The 19384-nt window shown below is 38.0% G+C and overlaps 1 protein-coding gene across 1 annotated transcript in view; it reads right to left on the bottom strand.

Annotated features, from left to right (window-relative positions):
- Window positions 1-720: 720 nt before the first annotated feature.
- The window catches only part of CLIC4 (CLIC family member 4), an 85204-nt gene continuing 66540 nt past the window's right edge, over window positions 721-19384 (bottom strand). The window contains exons 5-6 of the mRNA XM_055398447.2: window positions 5387-5568; window positions 721-4234 (exon numbers count right to left, since the gene is read on the bottom strand). Coding sequence (XP_055254422.1) covers window positions 4070-4234; window positions 5387-5568 — 347 coding nt within the window. The 3' untranslated portion in view covers window positions 721-4069. The remainder of the gene's footprint in view (window positions 4235-5386; window positions 5569-19384) is intronic.

Genomic DNA, 19384 nt, shown 5'->3' with positions numbered 1-19384 from the left:
GGACATGAGTTTGAGTGGACTCCGGGAGTTGGTGATGGACAGGGAGGCCTGGTGTGCTGTGATTCATGGGGTCGCAAAGAGTCAGACACGACTGAGCAACTGAACTGAACTGAACTGAGAATGTCGCTTCTAGAAGAAATGTTATCTGTTTTTAATGTGGTTAATGTTAGTATATAGTATACAGTTCAATCTTGTATCTAGTAAGCAACTGAATTTTATTATTTCTAAGGTTATTTTGAATTTCTTTTTTATATATGTATCATCTACAAAGGAGAAGTCACTTGGTCCATCTTTTTCCATTTCTTATTCCTTTTACTGATGGTACTGCACTGGTGTAGGATACCTCGAATACAGTTGTTATGTAAAATAGCTGAGTAATAGCTGTGATAGGAGGCAATCGTATTTTGCTTCTCACTTTAATGAGGGCTTGTTTCACATTTATTTATGAAATTTGCCGTAGGTTTTTGGCAGATGTCTTTATTGGGTTAAAAAAAAGTTAATCTTTGATCCCGTTTTGCTAAGAATGGGTACCGTGAAAGTATTTGTAAGTTATTTTATGCACCTACTGAGATGATCATATGGTTTTTCCCTTTACTCTAGTAAATGTGCTGAACTGCCCCCTCAAGAAAAACAAAGATAGTCTCAAATAAACACTTTTGCCCCAAATTGTTATTTATTTTCATGAGGGGGGGAAAAAAGAACCTTTTATGATAGTGAAAATATATTTTATTTTTTAATACAATAGCTGCCAGCAATATACTGGTTCCAGAGAGAGAAAAGAAAATACAAGCATTCTATAATAAGCTTTCATTTTCCTTTTCAAGTAATTAAAAAAAAATACTTCAATTCTGTTCAACATTATGATTTGGGGAAGTTGAATTTTTTTTCCATAATAAAAGTATAATTTTGACAGCCCCAACCTTAGTAATTTATAAAGGATGGAATAAAAATGACAATACAGTATAATAATGAATGCTTCCCTCTCTTTGAATCAAATACTGATTATAACCAGGGTAAGAAATTGGTTAATCAATAAATTTGATGAAATGTGTATCAAAATGTTCATGAAAAAATACATTTCTATTTCTTCTCATTTTTACCATGTAGATATTTTCTAAATGGATTATTTTAAATGCAGAGAAATAAAAGCTATCTACATGCAGCTCTAAAGAGATTCAAAACAACAGAAGTAAATGTACCTAAATTCTTATGTCAAACAAATGAGTATAAGAATAAATGTCAGAAACCTCTTCATTGTATACAGATTGCTCAAGGGTTTAAAGATAGTTGTATAAGCCGAAGTTACCAAGAAATAAAATCTTGTATGAATTTTATCACAAAAGTCAACAATCTTGGTAAAAGAAAATAACAGAACTATACAGGAAATCCACATCTATATTTTTTTTTTAAAGGGGGAAGCTATATCAACTGAAATAGTAGACAGCCTTCCAAATGTTGAACACAAAAATTTCTCAGAATCCCTTGGAAACTGTAAGGTCTTCCATTCAGACTCTTATCTTGTTTAAGTGAAACAAAAGGGGTTTAAATGAAAGGGGGAATGATTCAGTAGTTGTAGAAATAATATCAGATTATTTCTCTTGCATCAACCCATACACTACATGAACTACCATGAAACTTTTTCATGTCCCAAATCTCCCAAGATTATAAGTTATGATTTTTCCACAAATGTAAGATGGGGTAAAAAAGGTATGTTCTAGGATCATCTTTTTTTACTAGCTTTTGTCCAGTTGCCAATCTCAATCTCATCTAACTTCCCTGATAAAGTAATAAGATCTGTCTTTCTACAGAAACATAACTCTGCCTTCATCAGAATTATAACAGACAGACCCTCCCTTCCTTGGGTATCTAGAGAGACAGCCAAGTGTAATCATGGGGTACATTTTTAAAAAAGAAGAAGAGAATAAATATCCAAAGTGGCAAACTCTTCACAACTGACTTTCAGAATGCGCTTCTCATCCGTTTTGAGGACTGTAGCTCTTTCCTCATTAGCCCTCTACTCTGCGTCACTGAGTCCACCATTCCCGTGAAAGAGACGCTCTGCTTCGCCTGAATTATGCTTTAAGCTATGAGGTGAGATTCAACATCATCTGATGCCAAGCTAGTCCTATTGTAAAAGTAAGTGAAAAGTGAAGATGGCTATCTGTGTACTGGTGCAGAGGTGAAGCCATTCACCCAAGAAAGCTGCTGCCACAGAATTTCTCAATATATAACCTGATAGTGCTTCTTCCTGGAACAAGGTAAGTCATCATCCAATACTTTTATTACAAAATGGTGGGTACCCTAACTTTGTTCAGCAATAAGGAGTTCTAAAAATATAAAGCAAAGAAATCTCCCTGAGCCAAATGGATACAATATGGAGTCTTCCTTATCTTTCTACACCAAGCTAATTACTGAATAGATTTAAATAAATGCATAATGCTTATAAAAAATCAGGCTGCTTCCATAAAGCCAGTGTTTACTAAATGTTAGCATATCATAGGAAAAAAAAAAACATTACCATTTTAAAGCAATATACTTAAAATTTCCAAAAACAGCCTATGAGAAATAGCACTTCTTAAACAAGTTAGGTATAAAAATGACCAAAATCATTACTATAGTCACAACCACAGTCTTTGGAGTAGTACACAGAAAGTCATTTTTTTCTTTTTTTAAGTGAATAAATACTTAGCAAACTTTTATTTTCATCAAGTTTATCCTCCCTTGTTACAACACGAAAAATTCCTGGTTTAGGACTTCAGTTTAAGAAACAAACATGCAGAGTGCTATTCCTCAATGTAGCTTCAGAAAAATTTAATTGAAGGAAATGCAATGATTGAGATTAGGCAAAACTGCAGTAAATATGAAGTCACCATCACAACTATAATTTAGTCCAAAAGGAGTGAACCATCCTCTGCCTGAAGTCTAACAGTAAATGGGGTGGAATAATAACCTGTTTTATCCTGTTTGTAATATAGGATTTATACTGCACTCTTTAGATTATCCACATTAAATATGCTTTATAAACAAAACTCTACTTGACATGTTGACACACCCATGCTGTATTCCTTAGGTTAACTTTTACATTACTAATCACTGCACTGCTGGAGCTAAATGAACCAACATCAGTTTACGTAGTGTTGCTCAGAAGATCTACAGACAGCAAGGCCAATGCTCACCTTAAAAAACAGCACTTTTAAAATAAAGGAAGAAAGCAACAATGTTCCAAATGAATGGCACTGGACAAAATACATATAACCAGTAACATATTTAGACTGAGCGTATCAGGTGCCCATTGGTTTCTCTTATATTCATAATATGCTTGAGAAGATCTTGAAAAATACCATCCTTCCCTCTAAACTTTCAGCTTCTAAGTAGTGTCAGATGTTATCATTAGTATGAAAGAAAAATGCTTTTAGGCAAAAGTAAAAACCCATGTACAAAGTAAAATAAAATCTGCACTGACTTTCTGTAGAAAGCACTCTTCTCGGGTTGTAACATCCTTCAGTACATATCCAGGATAGACTCAACTGAAACAGAATATTTTGATACAGTAGCAATCCTTTCATATACTCTTACTAAATATTATAAAGTTCCAAAAATACATAAATATTCCTTGTACCATGCATTATGCACCAGTCTGGGCCTGACTGAAGGGGTCACGGTTACTATTTTATTTATTTTTTTAGGTTACTATTTTAAAGTTGAACAATGCACCTCAGAAGTTCTGTCATCGATACACAATGAATGGACTCCAGTGATGAGGGCTCCAGAAAGATGGCAAACTACCTTTAAAGTGAGAGTTTGTGATGGAGTGTCTCCAAATTGGAGGAGAGGAAGATACAGGCTAGGGGATATAGGCAGGGTAAAGGAATTTTAAAATAATACTGCTTAGGAGTATATATATTTCAAGACAGCTACTATACCTTGTCTATCCTTTATCCTAATCTGGAATAACTGCATGTTCGTGCCAAGTAAAGTTTCTACTTTCTAGGAAGAGGAGCAGTCTGTTAGGAAAAGTATGTTCTTAGTCAGGGGAAGATGTGAAGACATTTCTCTCACAAGTGCTCTTTTATTTGGTAAGTCTTTTGGCTACATCACTGTATGCTATTTCAACCTCCTTATCAGTGGGGCAGGTGTTGGTGAACTCATCCCTACTGTAGGCATTAGTTAGGTATCTCCAGATGCCAGTCATTCCTTTTGGAATATCGAAGTTGCGATATTTTTTCGCCACCACCTGAAATACAAAGAGATCAAAAGTTAATGTTTATATGCCATGTCTTATAAACCAGACATGTATCTTATTTTAGGGCAAATTAATTCCGTGAACCTCTCAAAACTGCCTCTACTTGAAGTCTGTCCCCTTCATTATAACTAGACATTTAAAATAATGATAAGGACTGAAAACTACACCAGAGATTCAGAAGTGTGGTGGTGACTGCAAATGCCTGCCTTTACCAACAAGAAAAACAGTCAAGTATAATCACTGGATAAATACTTTAAAACATACACACTAGTTTAGGTCTTTGGCCCATTTTTTGATTGGGTTGATGTTGTTAAAAATCATGAGATGTTTATAAATTTTGAAGACTAATCTCCTGTCAGTCACATTGTTTGCAAATATTTTCTCCCAATCTGTGGGCTGTCTTTTCATTTTGTTTGTTTCCTTTGCTGTGCAAAAGTTTTTGAGTTTAGGTAGGCCCCATTTGTTTATTCTTGTTTTTATTTCCATTATTCTGAGAGATGGATTGAAAAAGATATCGCTGCAAACACACACACTAGTTGAGATCTGCTTTTCTTGATCTTGATCTTTAGCGCACAACTACCCTATAGAGCACAGTATTCCACACACTGTCACTTGCGTCAGTCGCTCCGTCGAGTCCGACTCTTCACGACCCTATGGACCACAGCCCACCAGGCTCCTCTGTCCATAGGATTCTCCAGGCAAGAACACTGGACTGGGTTGCTGTGCCCTCCTCCAGGGGATCTTCCCAACTCAGGGATCGAACCCAGGTCTCTTATGTCTCCCCATTAGTGTTACCTGGGAAGCCCAGGAAATGTATTCACACAATAAATGCTCAATAAATAAAGAAAAAGCCAGGTGATCAAAGAACAAAGCTTGATGCTATATGTCAGTGTAGCAACCACTTTAAAGTTACCTTGAATTTTTATGCAGTCACAGAAAAAAATATTTCCATTTCTCATAGGCATTGATTTTAATACACAAGTTTCTATTTAATACACCTTAGGGTGTTTCACCTATTTCCTAGACAATATTAAGTTACACTGTTTGGAGGTTCTAAATAGTGAGTGTCAGAATATCAGCCAAGTTTTACACACAGGCAGAGTCCTTTTAATAGCAACGTGACCCCACACCCTGCAGGCCTACCTTGACAATGTGCAGCTTGGGCAGCAGGTTGCAGTCAGCCAGTGTCATTTCATTGCCATCCAGAAATTTACGTGTGGAGAATTTAATGTCCTCCATACTATTCTCATCAATTTCATCAGGGAGGGGAGAATTCAGATATTCATCTAGTTTCTGCAGTGTTTTCAAGAGACCCCGCTCCAAAGCTGAAAGAAAGATGGAAATGCTGTAAGAAGGAAAACCATCCGATCCCCAAAATCTAGAAGTGGTACTCCTTCAGTCAGTAACTGGTCTGACACTGGGGTACAAAACAGACAGGGTTCCTACTCTTCTGGAGCTTATCTATTCACTTGGGGGAGAGAGATGAGACTAATTTACAGGTAAAACTACAGATAAATATATCAACAAGTATGATAATTTCAGACAGTGTCATCTATAAACATTTGTTAATAACTAAATGCCCCATATACAAACACATCATGGCCCAACACAGCTGATGTCTAAACGGGAGGAAAAAAAAAATGGGTAAGAAAAGACAAACCTATTATTTCAAATCTAGGGAAGAAAGTCTTGCTGAGACAGAGATTCTTGTCCTCAATTTTAAATCCTACTCCTATACAAATATTTGGATTTATATCCATGAAACGTGTTAAGAAACACCAATTCAAGTAGAGAAGCCTGAAATTTCCACATTGCCTTAATATACACAAGAAGCCAAAAATAGCACTATCTTATAATAATATGAAAAACAGAGGTCAGATTGGAGTTCAATTTACAATACTGAATTGGAGCCCTCTTCAGCAAAATTGATTTTGTTGTTGTCTATTTACTAAGTCGGATCTGACTCTTTCTGACCCTGTGGACTGTAGCCCACCAGGCTCTTCTGTCCATGGGATTTACCAGGCAAAAGTAATGGAATGGGTTACCATTTCCTTCTACAGAGGATCTTCCTCACCCAGGGGTCAAACCTGCATCTCCTGCACTGGCAGGTGGACTCTTTACCGCTGAGCCATCAAGGAAGCCCGCAAAATAGATTAAGATGATAAAATTATTATAACTCAGACAGTAATAGAATGCAGTCACTCTGTATCTAGAAAGTCAAAGTCGGTGACACTTAGCAAAGAAGGGATGGGAACACCATTAGAATGGGTATGAAGTATTGAAGACAGACCCTCGCTTATCCCTTTTTTAAAATTTTTATTTTTTTACCTTTTATCTTCTCAACCCACCTTTATCTCCCACTCCCAGAATAGATGAGTTCACAATGATGAGTACAGTACATGTACTTGCCATGAAAGTTAAAATCATGAGGTGACACTCCATATTACTTGTAAGTTTGAATAAAGTTGGATCCATTACAGAAAAAGGCACAGCTTTACATGCTATATATTAGATATTTCACCAGCAACATAAATGTCCAAACACAACACTTGTTCCACACTGCTCCCCCCAACTCATCCCTTGATCCCTTCAAAGTAGTCCAGACAATTGATGTAGTCTTAGGTAGAGGGCTGTAGGTATAAAAAGGGTTTTAGAAGTACTTAGGCGATAAAAACCTTCTGAGCTTGGAAACCAAGCTGAATATGGAAAAAGAAGGATAGAAGTATTCAACAAAATACAAATTGATGCCCTAATACATGCCAAGTTTTGTTCTAAGCGTCATTAATTCACTACTGAATAAAACATAAAAGGTCCCTACTCTCTGACTTTATACTTGGGAAAATGAAGTAGTATAGAGAAGCTGATCAACAAAAGACTCTCGGCGTGATCCCTTCAGTGGGAGTGTGGAGTCTTGGCCACTGGACCACCAGGGAAGTCCCTTCAACTTTTTAAAGTGGAGGTGTAGGGTATGCGTGCGTCCAATTTTAGTAGAAATTGATCAGTTTTCCAAGTTCAGCACAGCAAGCAGTATGTATGGACGTTCCAGTGACTTCACATTTTCAACATCTGGTATAGTCTCTTTAATATTAACCCTTTTTGAGGATGACAGATTCGGTTTTAATCTTTTCCTATTTATTGCCTCTTTGGATATCCTCTTTTTGTAAAGTGCTGTTTGCTCATTTTTCTCTTGGATGATCTGCTGTACTGACTCGCAGTTTTTTATATGTTGCAGATGCAAATTCTTTGTGCTTACATGTATTATACATTCCTTCTTGCTTTTCACTTGCTTAATGATGACTTCTGATGAACATAAATTACTAAACCTAATGTAGTCCCATTTATTTTTTCTTTTATGATCAGTACTTTGTGTTCAGCTTAAGAAACCTTCTGTTCAGTTCAGTCCAGTTGCTCAGTCATGTCTGACTCTTTACAACCCCATGGACTGCAGCACACCAGGCCTCTCTGTCCATTACCAACTCTCAGAGCTTGTTCAAACTCCTGTCCATCAAGATGGTGATGCCATTCAATCATCTCATCCTCTGTAGGCCCCTTCTCCTCCTGGCTTCAATCTTTCCTGTCATCAGGGTCTTTTCCAATGAGTCAGCTCTTCACATCAGGTGGCCAAAGTACTGGAGTTTCAGCTTCAGCCTCAGTCCTTCCAACGAACAGCCAGGACTGATCTCCTTTAGGATGGACTGGTTGGATCTCCTTGCAGTCCAAGGGACTTTCAAGAGTCTCCAACACCACAGTTCAAAAGCATCAATTCCTTGGCATTCAGCTTTCTTTATGGTCCAGTTCTCACATCCATACATGACTATTGGAAAAACCATAGCTCTGACTAGACGGACCTTTGTTGGCAAAGTAATGTCTCTGCTTTTTAATATGCTGTCTAGGTTGGTCATAACTTTTCTGCCAAGGAGCAAGTGTCTTTTAATTTCATGGCTGCAGTCACCGTCTGCAGTGATTTTGAAGCCCCCCAAAATAAAAAAGTCTGTCACTGTTTTCATTGTTTCCCCATCCATTTGCCATGAAGTGATGGGACCAGACGCCATGATCTTAGTTTTCTGAATATTGAGCTTTAAACCAACTTTTTCACTCTCCTCTTTCACTTTCATCAAGAGGCTCTTCAATTCCTCTTTGCTTTCTGCCATAAGGGTGGTGTCATCTGCATATCTGGTTATTGATATTTCTCCCGGCAATCTTGATTCCAGCTTGTGCTTCACCCAGTCCGGCATTTTGCATGATGTACTCTGCAAATAAGTTAAATAAGCAGGGTGACAATATACAGCCTTGACGTACTCCTTTTCCTATTTGGAACCAGTCTGTTTTTCCATGTCCAGTTCTAACTGTTGCTTCCTGACCTGCACACAGATTTCTCAGGAGGCAGGTAAGGTGCTCTGGTATTCCCATCTCTTGAGGAATTTTCCAAAGTTTGTTGTGATCCATACAGTCAAAGGTTTTGGAGTAGTCAATAAAGCAGAAGTAGATGTTTTTCTGGAATTCTCTTGCTTTTTCAATGATCCAATGGATGATGGCAATTTGATTTCTGGTTCCTTTGCCTTTTCTAAATCCGGCTTGAATACTTGGAAGTTCACAGTTTTCATACTGTTGAAGCCTGGCTTGGAGAATTTTGAGCATTACTTTGCTAGAGTGTGAGATGACTGCAATTGTGCAGTAGTTTGAACATTCTTTAGCATTACCTTTCTTTGGGATTGGAATGAAAACTGACCTTTTCCAGTCCTGTGGCCACTGCTGAGTTTTCCAAATTTGCTGGCATATTGAGTGCAGCACTTTCACAGCATCATCTGTTAAGATTTGAAACAGCTCAGCTGGAATTCCATCACCTCCACTAGCTTTATTTGTAGTGATGCTTCCTAAGGCCCACTTGACTTCACATTCCAGGATGTCTGGCTCTAGGTGAGTGATCATCATGGTTATCCGGGTCATTAAGATATTTCTGTGTATTCTTGCCACCTTTTCTTAATATCTTCTGCTTCTGTTAGGTCCATACCATTTGTCCTTAATTGTGCCCATCTTTGCATGAAATGTTCCTTTCGGATCTCTAAATTTTCTTGAAGAGATCTCTAGTCTTTCCCATTCTGTTGTTTTTCTCTATTTCTTTGCATTGATCACTGAGGAAGACCTTATGCCTCTCCTTGCTATTCTTTGGAACTCTGCATTCAAATGGGTATATCTTTCCTTCTTTCCTTTGTCTTTCACTTCTCTTCTTTTCTTAGCTATTTGTAAGGCCTCCTCAGACAACCATTTTGCCTTCTTGCATTTCTTTTTCTTGGAGATGGTCTTGATCACTGCCTCCCATACAATGTCATGAACCTCTGTCCACAGTTCTTCAGGCACTCTATCAGATCTAATTCCTTGAATCTATTTGTCACTTCCACTGTATAATCAATCATAAGGGATTTGATTTAGGTCATACCTGAAAACCACTAGTGGTTTCCCCTGCTTTCTTCAACTTAAGTCTGAATTTGAATTTGGCAATAAGGAGTTCATGATCTGAGCCACAGTCAGCTCCTGGTCTTGTTTTTGCTGACTGTACAGAGATTCTCCATCTTCGGCTACAAAGAATATAATCAATCTGATTTCGGTATTGACCATCTGGTGATGTCCATGTGTAGAGTCTTCTCTTGTGTTGTTTGAAGAGGGTGCTTGCTATGACTACTGTGTTCTGTTGGCAAAACTTTTAGCCTTTGCCCTGCTTCATTTTGTATTCCAAGGCCAAACTTGCTTTGTTATTCCAGGAATTTCTTGACTTCCAACTTTTGCATTCCAGTCTCCTATGATGAAAGTGACATCTTTTTTTGGTGTTAGTTCTAGAAGGTCTTGTAGGTCCTCACAGAACCATTCACGTTCAGCTTCTTCAGCATTACTGGTTGAAGCACAGACATGGATTACTGAATGGTTTGCCTTGGTTACCTAAACCCAAATTACGAAGCTATTCTTCATTATCTTCTGGAAGATATTTTACCAAGTATATTTATATCTCTAATCCACTTAGAATTGATTGTGTACAGAGGGATGTTTTTTGACTCTGTATTCTGTTTTACTGTTCTATTTGTCTATCCTTCTGTTAATACCACACTGTTTTAGCTACTGTACCTTTACAACACATCCTGATATCAGGCAGTATAAGTTTTCAAACACATCTTTCTTCAAGATCATCTTGGCTATTCCTAGTTCCTTACATTTCCCTAATAAACTGTAGAATTAGCATGTTAATTTACATGTGTGTAAGCACGCACACACACAAACTGTTGAACTTTTGAATGATCTATAGATTCAACACAACTCCAATTTGAGAACTGGCATCTTTACAATTTTGAGTGTCCCAATCTATGAATATCATTTTTAAAAATTTTATTCAATTTTATAAAATTAAAAGATTTCTTCTATGTTTTCTATGCAGAAGTCTTGTCCATTTTTGGTAAGTTTATTCCTAAATATCTGATATTTTTTATTGTATAAATATTTTTTATCACATTTTCTATTGCTTCTTGCTAAACAGGCACAAATAAAACCAATTTTTATAATAGCCTCATATGCAATAGATTACTTTGGATTTTCTACATTTTTGATTATATTAAGAATAATGACAAATTTATCCCTTCTTTCACAAGTCTCATACAATTCATTACTTTTTCTTGCCTATTATACTGGTCAAAACCACCAATACAATGCTAAATAGAAGTGGTGACAATAGCATTATTTTCTAGTTTTGGTTTGAAGAGGAAATCTTTCACTATTCTTCTATTAAGTATGACTTTTCTGTGGATTCTGTCAGATTAAGAAAATTCCTTGCTATACATAGTTTGCACTTTTTAAAAATAAACATTTTAATAAGTATTAAATTTTATCAAGTACTTTTTCTGCATCAATTGAAATAATACCATAATTTTTCTCTTGTATTCTATTATTGTGACAATTTGAATAGATTTTTTTGAATGTCCAATCTTCCATTCCTGAATTAAACTCAACTTGGTTATATGTATTAACTTTCATCATATTGCTGGATCTGGCATATTTTGTTTTAGCCTTTTACGACTATGTTTGAGAGAGACTGGCCTGAAAGACTCCTTCCTTTTGATGTTTTTGATCTCAAAAAGCAAGTTGGGAAGTATTTCCTATTTTCTGCTTCCTGGAAGAGTATATGCAAGACTGATGTTACATCTTCCCCAAATAATTAGAAGAGTTCATCAGTGAAGCCATCTTTGTGAGACGGTTTTTAATTACAAATATAAGACAATTCACATTTTGAATCACTTCTTGTAACAATTTTCTTACATGGTATTCTCTGTAAATTTATGCAACAGTGTTTTCAAATTTATAAACATAAACATTTTCATAATATCCTCCCCAAATAATTTAAATGTAACATCTGTAGTAATTCCCTTTCATTGCTAATATTGGTTATTACCTTTTATTTATCTTGATTTTTCCTGTGAAGAATTCATCAATTTTCTTATTGTACTTTTCAAAGAACTTTTAGCTTTGCTAATTCTGTCCTAATTGTTTTCTATTCAATAAAATTCTTCTCTTTGAATATCTCATTCCTTCTACTTTCTTGGGTTTAATTTGCTGATCTAACTAAATCCCTGAGGTGGATACTTTAAGGTTACCAATTTTTAGCTCTTTTTTTCTAATATACGCATTTAGAGCTATAAATTTTCCTCTAAACGAAGCTTTGTGTGTACACTCAGTTTTGTCAGACTCTTTACAGCCCCACACACTGTAGCCTACCAGGCTCCTCTGTCCATAGAATTTGCCAGACAAGAATACTATAGAATGGGTGGCTACTTCCTACTCCAGGGGATCTTCCCAAACCAGGGATTGAACCTGCATCTCTTGTGATTCTTTACCACTAGCACCACCTGGGAAGCCCAAATGATAGCATATAAATTTGGACGTGATATATTTTTATCTTGTTATTCTTCAACCCATGGGTTATTCAGAAAGACACTGCTTATTTTTCAAACATGTAGATTTTTCTGACTGTACTTTTGCTACCAATATCTAGTTTATTTTCTTTCTGGTTGATACGATGTCAATTTCTTTTGGAAAATTTTTCAGATTTGCTTTACGGTTCAGCTTTATGGGCTTCCCAATCCCAGGGACGGCGGAGCCTGGTCAGCTGCCGTCTATGGGGTCGCACAGAGTCGGACACGACTGAAGCGACTTAGCAGCAGCAGCAGCAGTGGCTCAGAATACCAGATCACCTGACCTGCCTCTTGAGAAATCTGTATGCAGGTCAGGAAGGAACAGTTATAACTGGACAAGGAACAATAGACTGGTTCCAAATCGGGAAAGTAGTAAGTCAAGGATGTATATTGTCACCCTGCTTATTTAACTTATATGCAGAGCACATCATGAGAAACGCTGGGCTGGAAGAAGCACAAGCTGGAATCAAGATTGCTGGGAGAAATATCAATAACCTCAGATATGCAGATGACACCACCCTTATGGCAGAAAGCGAAGAAGAACTAAAGAGCCTCCTGATGAAAATGAAAGAGGACAGTGAAAAAGTTGGCTTAAAGCTCAACATTCAGAAAACGAAGATCATGGCATCTGGTCCCATCACTTCATGGCAAATGGACGGGGAAACAATGGGAACAGTGACAGACTATTTTCTGGGGCTCCAAAATCACTGCAGATGGTGACTGCAGCCATGAAATTAAGATGCCTGCTCCTTGGAAGAAAAGTTATGACCAACCTAGAGAACATATTAAAAAGCAGAGACATTACTTTGCCAACAAAGGTCATTCGAGTCAAAGCTACAGTTTTTCAGTAGTCAGGTATGGATGTGAGAGTTGGACTGTAAAGAAAGCTGAGTGGCAAAGAATTGATGCTTTTGAACTGTGGTGTTGGAGAAGACTCTTGAGAGTCCCTTGGACTGCAAGGAGATACAACCTGTCCATCCTAAAGGAAATCAGTCCTGGGTGTTCATTGGAAGGACTGATGTTGAAGCTGAAATTCCAATACGCTGGCCACCTGATGTGAAGAACTGACTCACTGGAAAAGACCCTGATGCTGGGAAAGATTGAAGGTGGGAGGAGAAGGGGATGACAAAGGATGAGATGGTTGGATGGCATCACCGACTCAATGGTCATGAGTTTGAATAAACTCCAGGAGTTGGTGATGGACAGGGAGGCCTGCATGCTGTAGTTCATGGGGTCGCAGAGTTGGACACAAGAGAGCAACTGAACTGAACTGAGTGGTTCAGACAGTAAAGAATCTGTCTGCAATGTGGGAGACCTGGGTTCGATTCCTGGGTTGGGAAGATCCCCTCGAGAAGGGCATGGCAACCCACTCCAGTATTCTCACCTGGAGAATCCCCATAGACAGAGGAGCCTGACAGGCTATAGTCCACAGGGTCGCAAAGAATCAGACACAACTGGGTAACTAAGCACACACACACATCAGTTTTACAGTCAATTTTGTGTTCCATGTGCATTTGAAAAACAAGGGTATATTCTGCAGTTTTGGGGCACCATGAGATTAAATTTATAATATCAGTGAGATTAAACTTGTTCACTGTCTTATTCAATTCTTCTATATTCTCACTGAATTTTTCTTTTTGGCAGATTCTAACAGGATGTGAGAGTTGGACTGTGAAGAAAGCTGATCGCCGAAGAATTGATGCTTTTGAACTGTAGTGTTGGAGAAGACTCTTGAGAGTCCCTTGTACCGCAAGGAGATCCAACCAGTCCATTCTAGGGGAGATCGATCCTGGGTGTTCACTGGAAGGACTGATGCTAAAGCTGAAACTGCAATACTTTGGCCACCTCATGCGACGAGTTGACTCACTGGAAAAGACTCTGATGCTGGGAAAGGTTGGGGGCGGGAGGAGAAGGGGACAACCGAGAGTGAGATGGCTGGATGGCATCACCGACTCTGTGGGCATGAGTTTGAGTGAACTCCGGGAGTTGGTGATGGACAGGGAGGCCTGGCGTGCTGTGATTCATGGGGTCGCGGAGAGTCGGACACGACTGAGCGACTGAACTGAACTGAACTGAACTTAGCAAAATACCTGCAATGAAGTCAACTTGCTGTACTCAACCAGTGTTAGTGATTTTTCAAAGTTAAGAATGTTGGAATAAAGGGTGTATTAATGAAAACAAAGAAGGATGAATTAGTTTGATACAATTTTTATGTAAGAATATAAGGAATGGATAACAGTGAAAAACAAGGTAACGAGAACTGATGCTGCTGCTGCTAAGTCACTTCAGTCGTGTCCGACTCTGTGTGACCCCATAGACGGCAGCCCACCAGGCTCCCCCGTCCCTGGGATTCTCCAGGCAAGAACACTGGAGTGGGTTGCCATTTCCTTCTCCAATGAACGAGAACTAAAGAACATCATTTAATAAACATAATAAAGTTTTGAAGACAAACCATCACAAAGGAATTTGAAATTGGTTAAGATGAAAATCTCAAGCTTAACCACTAGGAGGCAGTAGCAGGCCATCAGAAAGGAACTCCTTTTTTGTTTAAGCTTCTTGTCTTTTGTAACTAATAACAAGCACTATTATTTTCTAATATCCCTACTGTACTAATCCTGTATCTCTAAGAATGTATTTCTTAAGTTCTCAAAAAAAAATTACTAAGTACAACAGAAGCTATACAAATCATTTTTAAATTTAATTGTGAAAAATCAAAACATTAACAAACACTCTCACAAACACACCAGGATCAGAAGTGTGGGGAAATGAATACCTTCACGGTGCGACGATAAACTGGTATAGTCTAGTAGAACATAATCTTTTGACCTATTTGAAATCTAGCACAAGGACATCAGGGGCAGCATAGTTTGTCATAATGAAAAAACCTGAGGCAATCTAAACGTCAGCAGTGAAATAGTTAACTAAAAAATCCATATTATGGAATATTAAGCAGCATTTCTTAAAGTGAGGTAGATCTACACTTTGAAATGGAAGTGTAGATCTTGTACAAGATAATAATACATATTATTATTAATACATATACATATAATACAAGATAAAGACAACTGCTGTATATATATATACACACACACATAAATACACATTTAAGTACAATGTTTGTGCCTAGAAAAAAGGAGACATCCTAACTGTTGGGGAACAGGTTATATGATATGACTCAAAAAGGACACTTAAGTTTTATTAATTTTTGTAATATTTTAACTTCTTCAATAAGCATGCATTTCTCTATGAATTGTGTAATTTGAATGAGTAAGAACAAGGCAGAAGGCATTAACTATAACAAGACAATTTCTGTTACAGAAAAAGAATATAATTTACAGTGAAGAAAAAAATTATGTGCACTTACATCAATAAAACTATTTTAAAGCTACTGCTAGTTTTAATAAAGAGGTAATCTTACACAAGCAATTTTTAAGGGTCTGGTAACACGGCAGAAAACAGAGAGAGGTATTAAGTACTTAAACACGATTAAATACCCAATACAGTTTCATTGCTACAATGATGAACAACCATCCTCTGATTTCACACACTTTTTGGTGGAGGGCAGGCAGTGCAAGAGAGGAGGTAAATAGGGAGGGAGAATAAACCTTGCATAAAAAGGAACTAATCAGAACCTAAAGATTCCTTACCTCCATTTAAAAATGGGAATTGGGACATTATGGAATATGTCTCTCAGGATATAATGACAGATTTCATCACTGCTAAATTCACTGACCTCTTAAGAATATTATAAACATCAACAGACTAACAAATTATCTATGAGTTACATTTGGGAGCTTAATAAATTATATAAATTAACGAAATCACAGAATTGAAAAAATACTGTGAAATCTGGGACAGGTCATACCTAACCCATCCCATAAAAGTGATTACCCATTAATTTCTCCTTTAATATTTCAAAAGAAAACACAGTTACTCTCAGTCACCTTAGACATGTTACTAAAGAATTATGTTTTATCTATCTATGTTTCCTTTTATTTTATTCTCTAAATCTTTTTTGTTTACTCTGTACCTTGATATAAGCATTGGCCTTTCTGTTTCACTAGCCCAACTGCTAAAGCATTCAAATATCTAATCCCTTACATAGACAGAAGTAGGTCTTAAAACCTCAGATATACAGATGACACCACCCTTATGGCAGAAAGTGAAGAGGAACTCAAAAGCCTCTTGATGAAAGTGAAAGAGGACAGTGAAAAAGTTGGCTTAAAGCTCAACATTCAGAAAACTAAGATCATGGCATCTGGTCCCATCACTTCATGGGAAATAGATGGGGAAACAGTGGAAACTGTCAGACTTTATTTTTTTGGGCTCCAAAATCACTGCAGATACTGACTGCAGCCATGAAATTAAAAGACACTTACTCCTTGGAAGGAAAGTTATGACCAATCTAGACAGCATATTAAAAAGCAGAGACATTACTTTGCCAACAAAGGTCTGTCTAGTCAAGGCTCAGGTTTTTCCAGTGGTCAAGTATGGATGTAAGAGTTGGAAGAAAGCTGATTGCTGAAGAATTGATACTTTTGAACTGTGGTGTTGGAGAAGACTCTTGAGAGTCCCTTGGACTGCAAGGAGATCCAACCAGTCCATTCTAAAGGAGATCAGTCCTGGGTGTTCATTGGAAGGACTGATGCTGAAGCTGAAACTCCAAAACTTTGGCCACCTCATGCCAAGAGCTGACTCACTGGAAAAAGACTCTGATGCTGGGAAGGATTGGGGGCGGGAGGAGAAGGGGACGACAGAGGATGAGATGGCTGGATGGCATCACCGACTCGATGGACATGAGTTTGAGTGAACTCCAAGAGTTGGTGATGGACAAGGAGGCCTGGCGTGCTGTGATTCATGGGGTCGTAAAGAGTTGGACATGACTGAGCGAGTGAACTGAACTGAGGCAAGGAGATCCAACCAATCCATTATAAAGGAGATCAGTCCTGGGTGTTCACTGGAAGGACTGATGCTAAAGCTGAAGCTCCAATAAAAGGCCTTCAGTTCAGTTCAGTTCAGTTGCTCAGTCGTGTCCGACTCTCCGCGACCCCATGAATCACAGCACGCCAGGCCTCCCTGTCCATCACCAACTCCCGGAGCTCACTCAGACTCAAGTCCACAGAGGTTCGTGACATTGTACAGGAGACAGGGACCAAGACCATCCCCATGGAAAAGAAATGCAAAAAAGCAAAATGGCTGTCTGAGGAGGCCTTACAAAGAGCTATGAAAAGAAGAGAGGCGAAAGGCAAAGGAGAAAAGGAAAGATATAAGCAGCTGAATGCAGAGTTCCAAAGAATAGAAAGGAGAGATAAAAAAGCCTTCCTCAGTGATCAGTGCAAAGAAATAGAGGAAAACAACAGAATAGGAAAAACAAGAGATCTTTTCAAGAAAATTAGAGATTCCAAGGGAACATTTCGTGCAAAGATGGGCTCGATAAAGGACAGAAATGGTATGGACCTAACAGAAGCAGAAGATATTAAGAAGAGGTTGCAAGAATACACAGAAGAACTGTACAAAAAAGATATTCACGACCAAGATAGTCACAATAACGTGATCACTGACCTAGAGCCAGACATCTTGGAATGTGAAGTCAAGTGGGCCTTAGAAAGCATCACTACGAACAAAGCTAGTGGAGGTGATGGAATTCCAGTTGAGCTATTTCAAATCTTGAAAGATGATGCTGTGAAAGTGCTGCACTCAATATGCCAGCAAATTTGGAAAACTCAGCAGTGGCCACAGGACTGGAAAAGGTCAGTCTTCATTCCAATCCCAAAGAAAGGCAATGCCAAAGAATGCTCAAACTACCGCACAATTGCACTCATCTCATACGCTAGCAAAGTGATGCTCAAAATTCTCCAAGCCAGGCTTCAGCAATATGTGAACCGTGAACTCCCAGATGTTCAAGCAGGTTTTAGAAAAGGCAGAGGCACCAGAGATCAAATTGCCAACATCCGCTGGATCATTGAGAAAGCAAGAGAGTTCCAGAAAAACATCTATTTCTGCTTCATTGACTATGCCAAAGCCTTTGACTGTGTGGATCACAGTAAACTGTGGAGAATTCTGAAAGAGATGGGAATACCAGACCACCTGACCTGCCTCTTGAGAAACCTGTATGCAGGTCAGGAAGCAACAGTCAGAACTGTACATGGAACAACAGACTGGTTCCAAATAGGAAAAGGAGTGCGTCAAGGCTGTATATTGTCACCCTGCTTATTTAACTTATATGCAGAGTACATCATGAGGACCGCTGGGCTGGAAGAAGCACAAGCTGGAATCAAGATTGCTGGGAGAAATATCAATAAAAGGCCTTAGAACTGTCCAAACACACTGAATTTTGTGAAATATTTAATAGGTTTTTAAAACTAATCAAAGACTTGCCTACTCTAATTTACCATGTAAAATGAAAAATCTATCAATGTGTATGTAGGCTGTTTATTATTTGGGAGAATAAGGAGGTAGATCATTAAGGTTTATTTAAGGTATTTAATTGTATTAAACAGATAAAAGACCTGCAACAAATATACACAAGGGAGACCCATTAAGCTCCAAAGTGATTTGGAATTCTGTTTTCTAATGTCTCATGGCAGTGTGGGGGAAGTTGCTTGGCAACTGGAATTCTTATTTACCAATAGGTAATTTAATATAAAAAGCCTTCTAAGTTATGTGCGGTATAATCCATTATGTTGTTTATTCTTATTGGTTACAGCATTTGAAGGACAGTAAATGTAGGTGGCTACTTAAGACAGGAACAAATTGATAGCAAAAAATAGAACACAAAGTTATACTTAAGTGAATCACTTTCTCCCCTAGTCTCCTCCCCTATTCCCATCCCTCAAAGCAATTTTTTTTAAAGCGGACACATTTTATTTCCCTCTCCTCTTTACCAAGCATCAAAAGAAATTTCAACCGCCCTCTAGTTTCCAAAAGCCACACTGAGAAATAAAAACATTATGACTTTAACTAAGAGAGTTCATAGAAGATGTTCAGCAAGAACATCTGGGTGTACAGAGAATAGTCACCTGCAGGAAGGAAGGTAGAACAGAGAAGAGATACTGTCTATGGTAGGAGGGGCTCCAATGAACTGTTTACTAAGTGTATAAAAGACTCATACAGAACCATTAGTACAAAAAAAAAAGACAATTACTAAGGAAAATTGCTCCCTAGCTATGGCAGCTGCTGCTGCTGCTGC

Source organism: Moschus berezovskii, chromosome 2 (genome assembly GCF_049115385.1).
Source record: "Moschus berezovskii isolate FMDL1 chromosome 2, NW_MosBer_1.0, whole genome shotgun sequence".
Classification (NCBI taxonomy): domain Eukaryota; kingdom Metazoa; phylum Chordata; class Mammalia; order Artiodactyla; family Moschidae; genus Moschus; species Moschus berezovskii.
The sequence above is the reverse complement of the archived record's forward strand: the minus strand, read 5'-3'. Positions and strand labels throughout refer to the sequence as shown.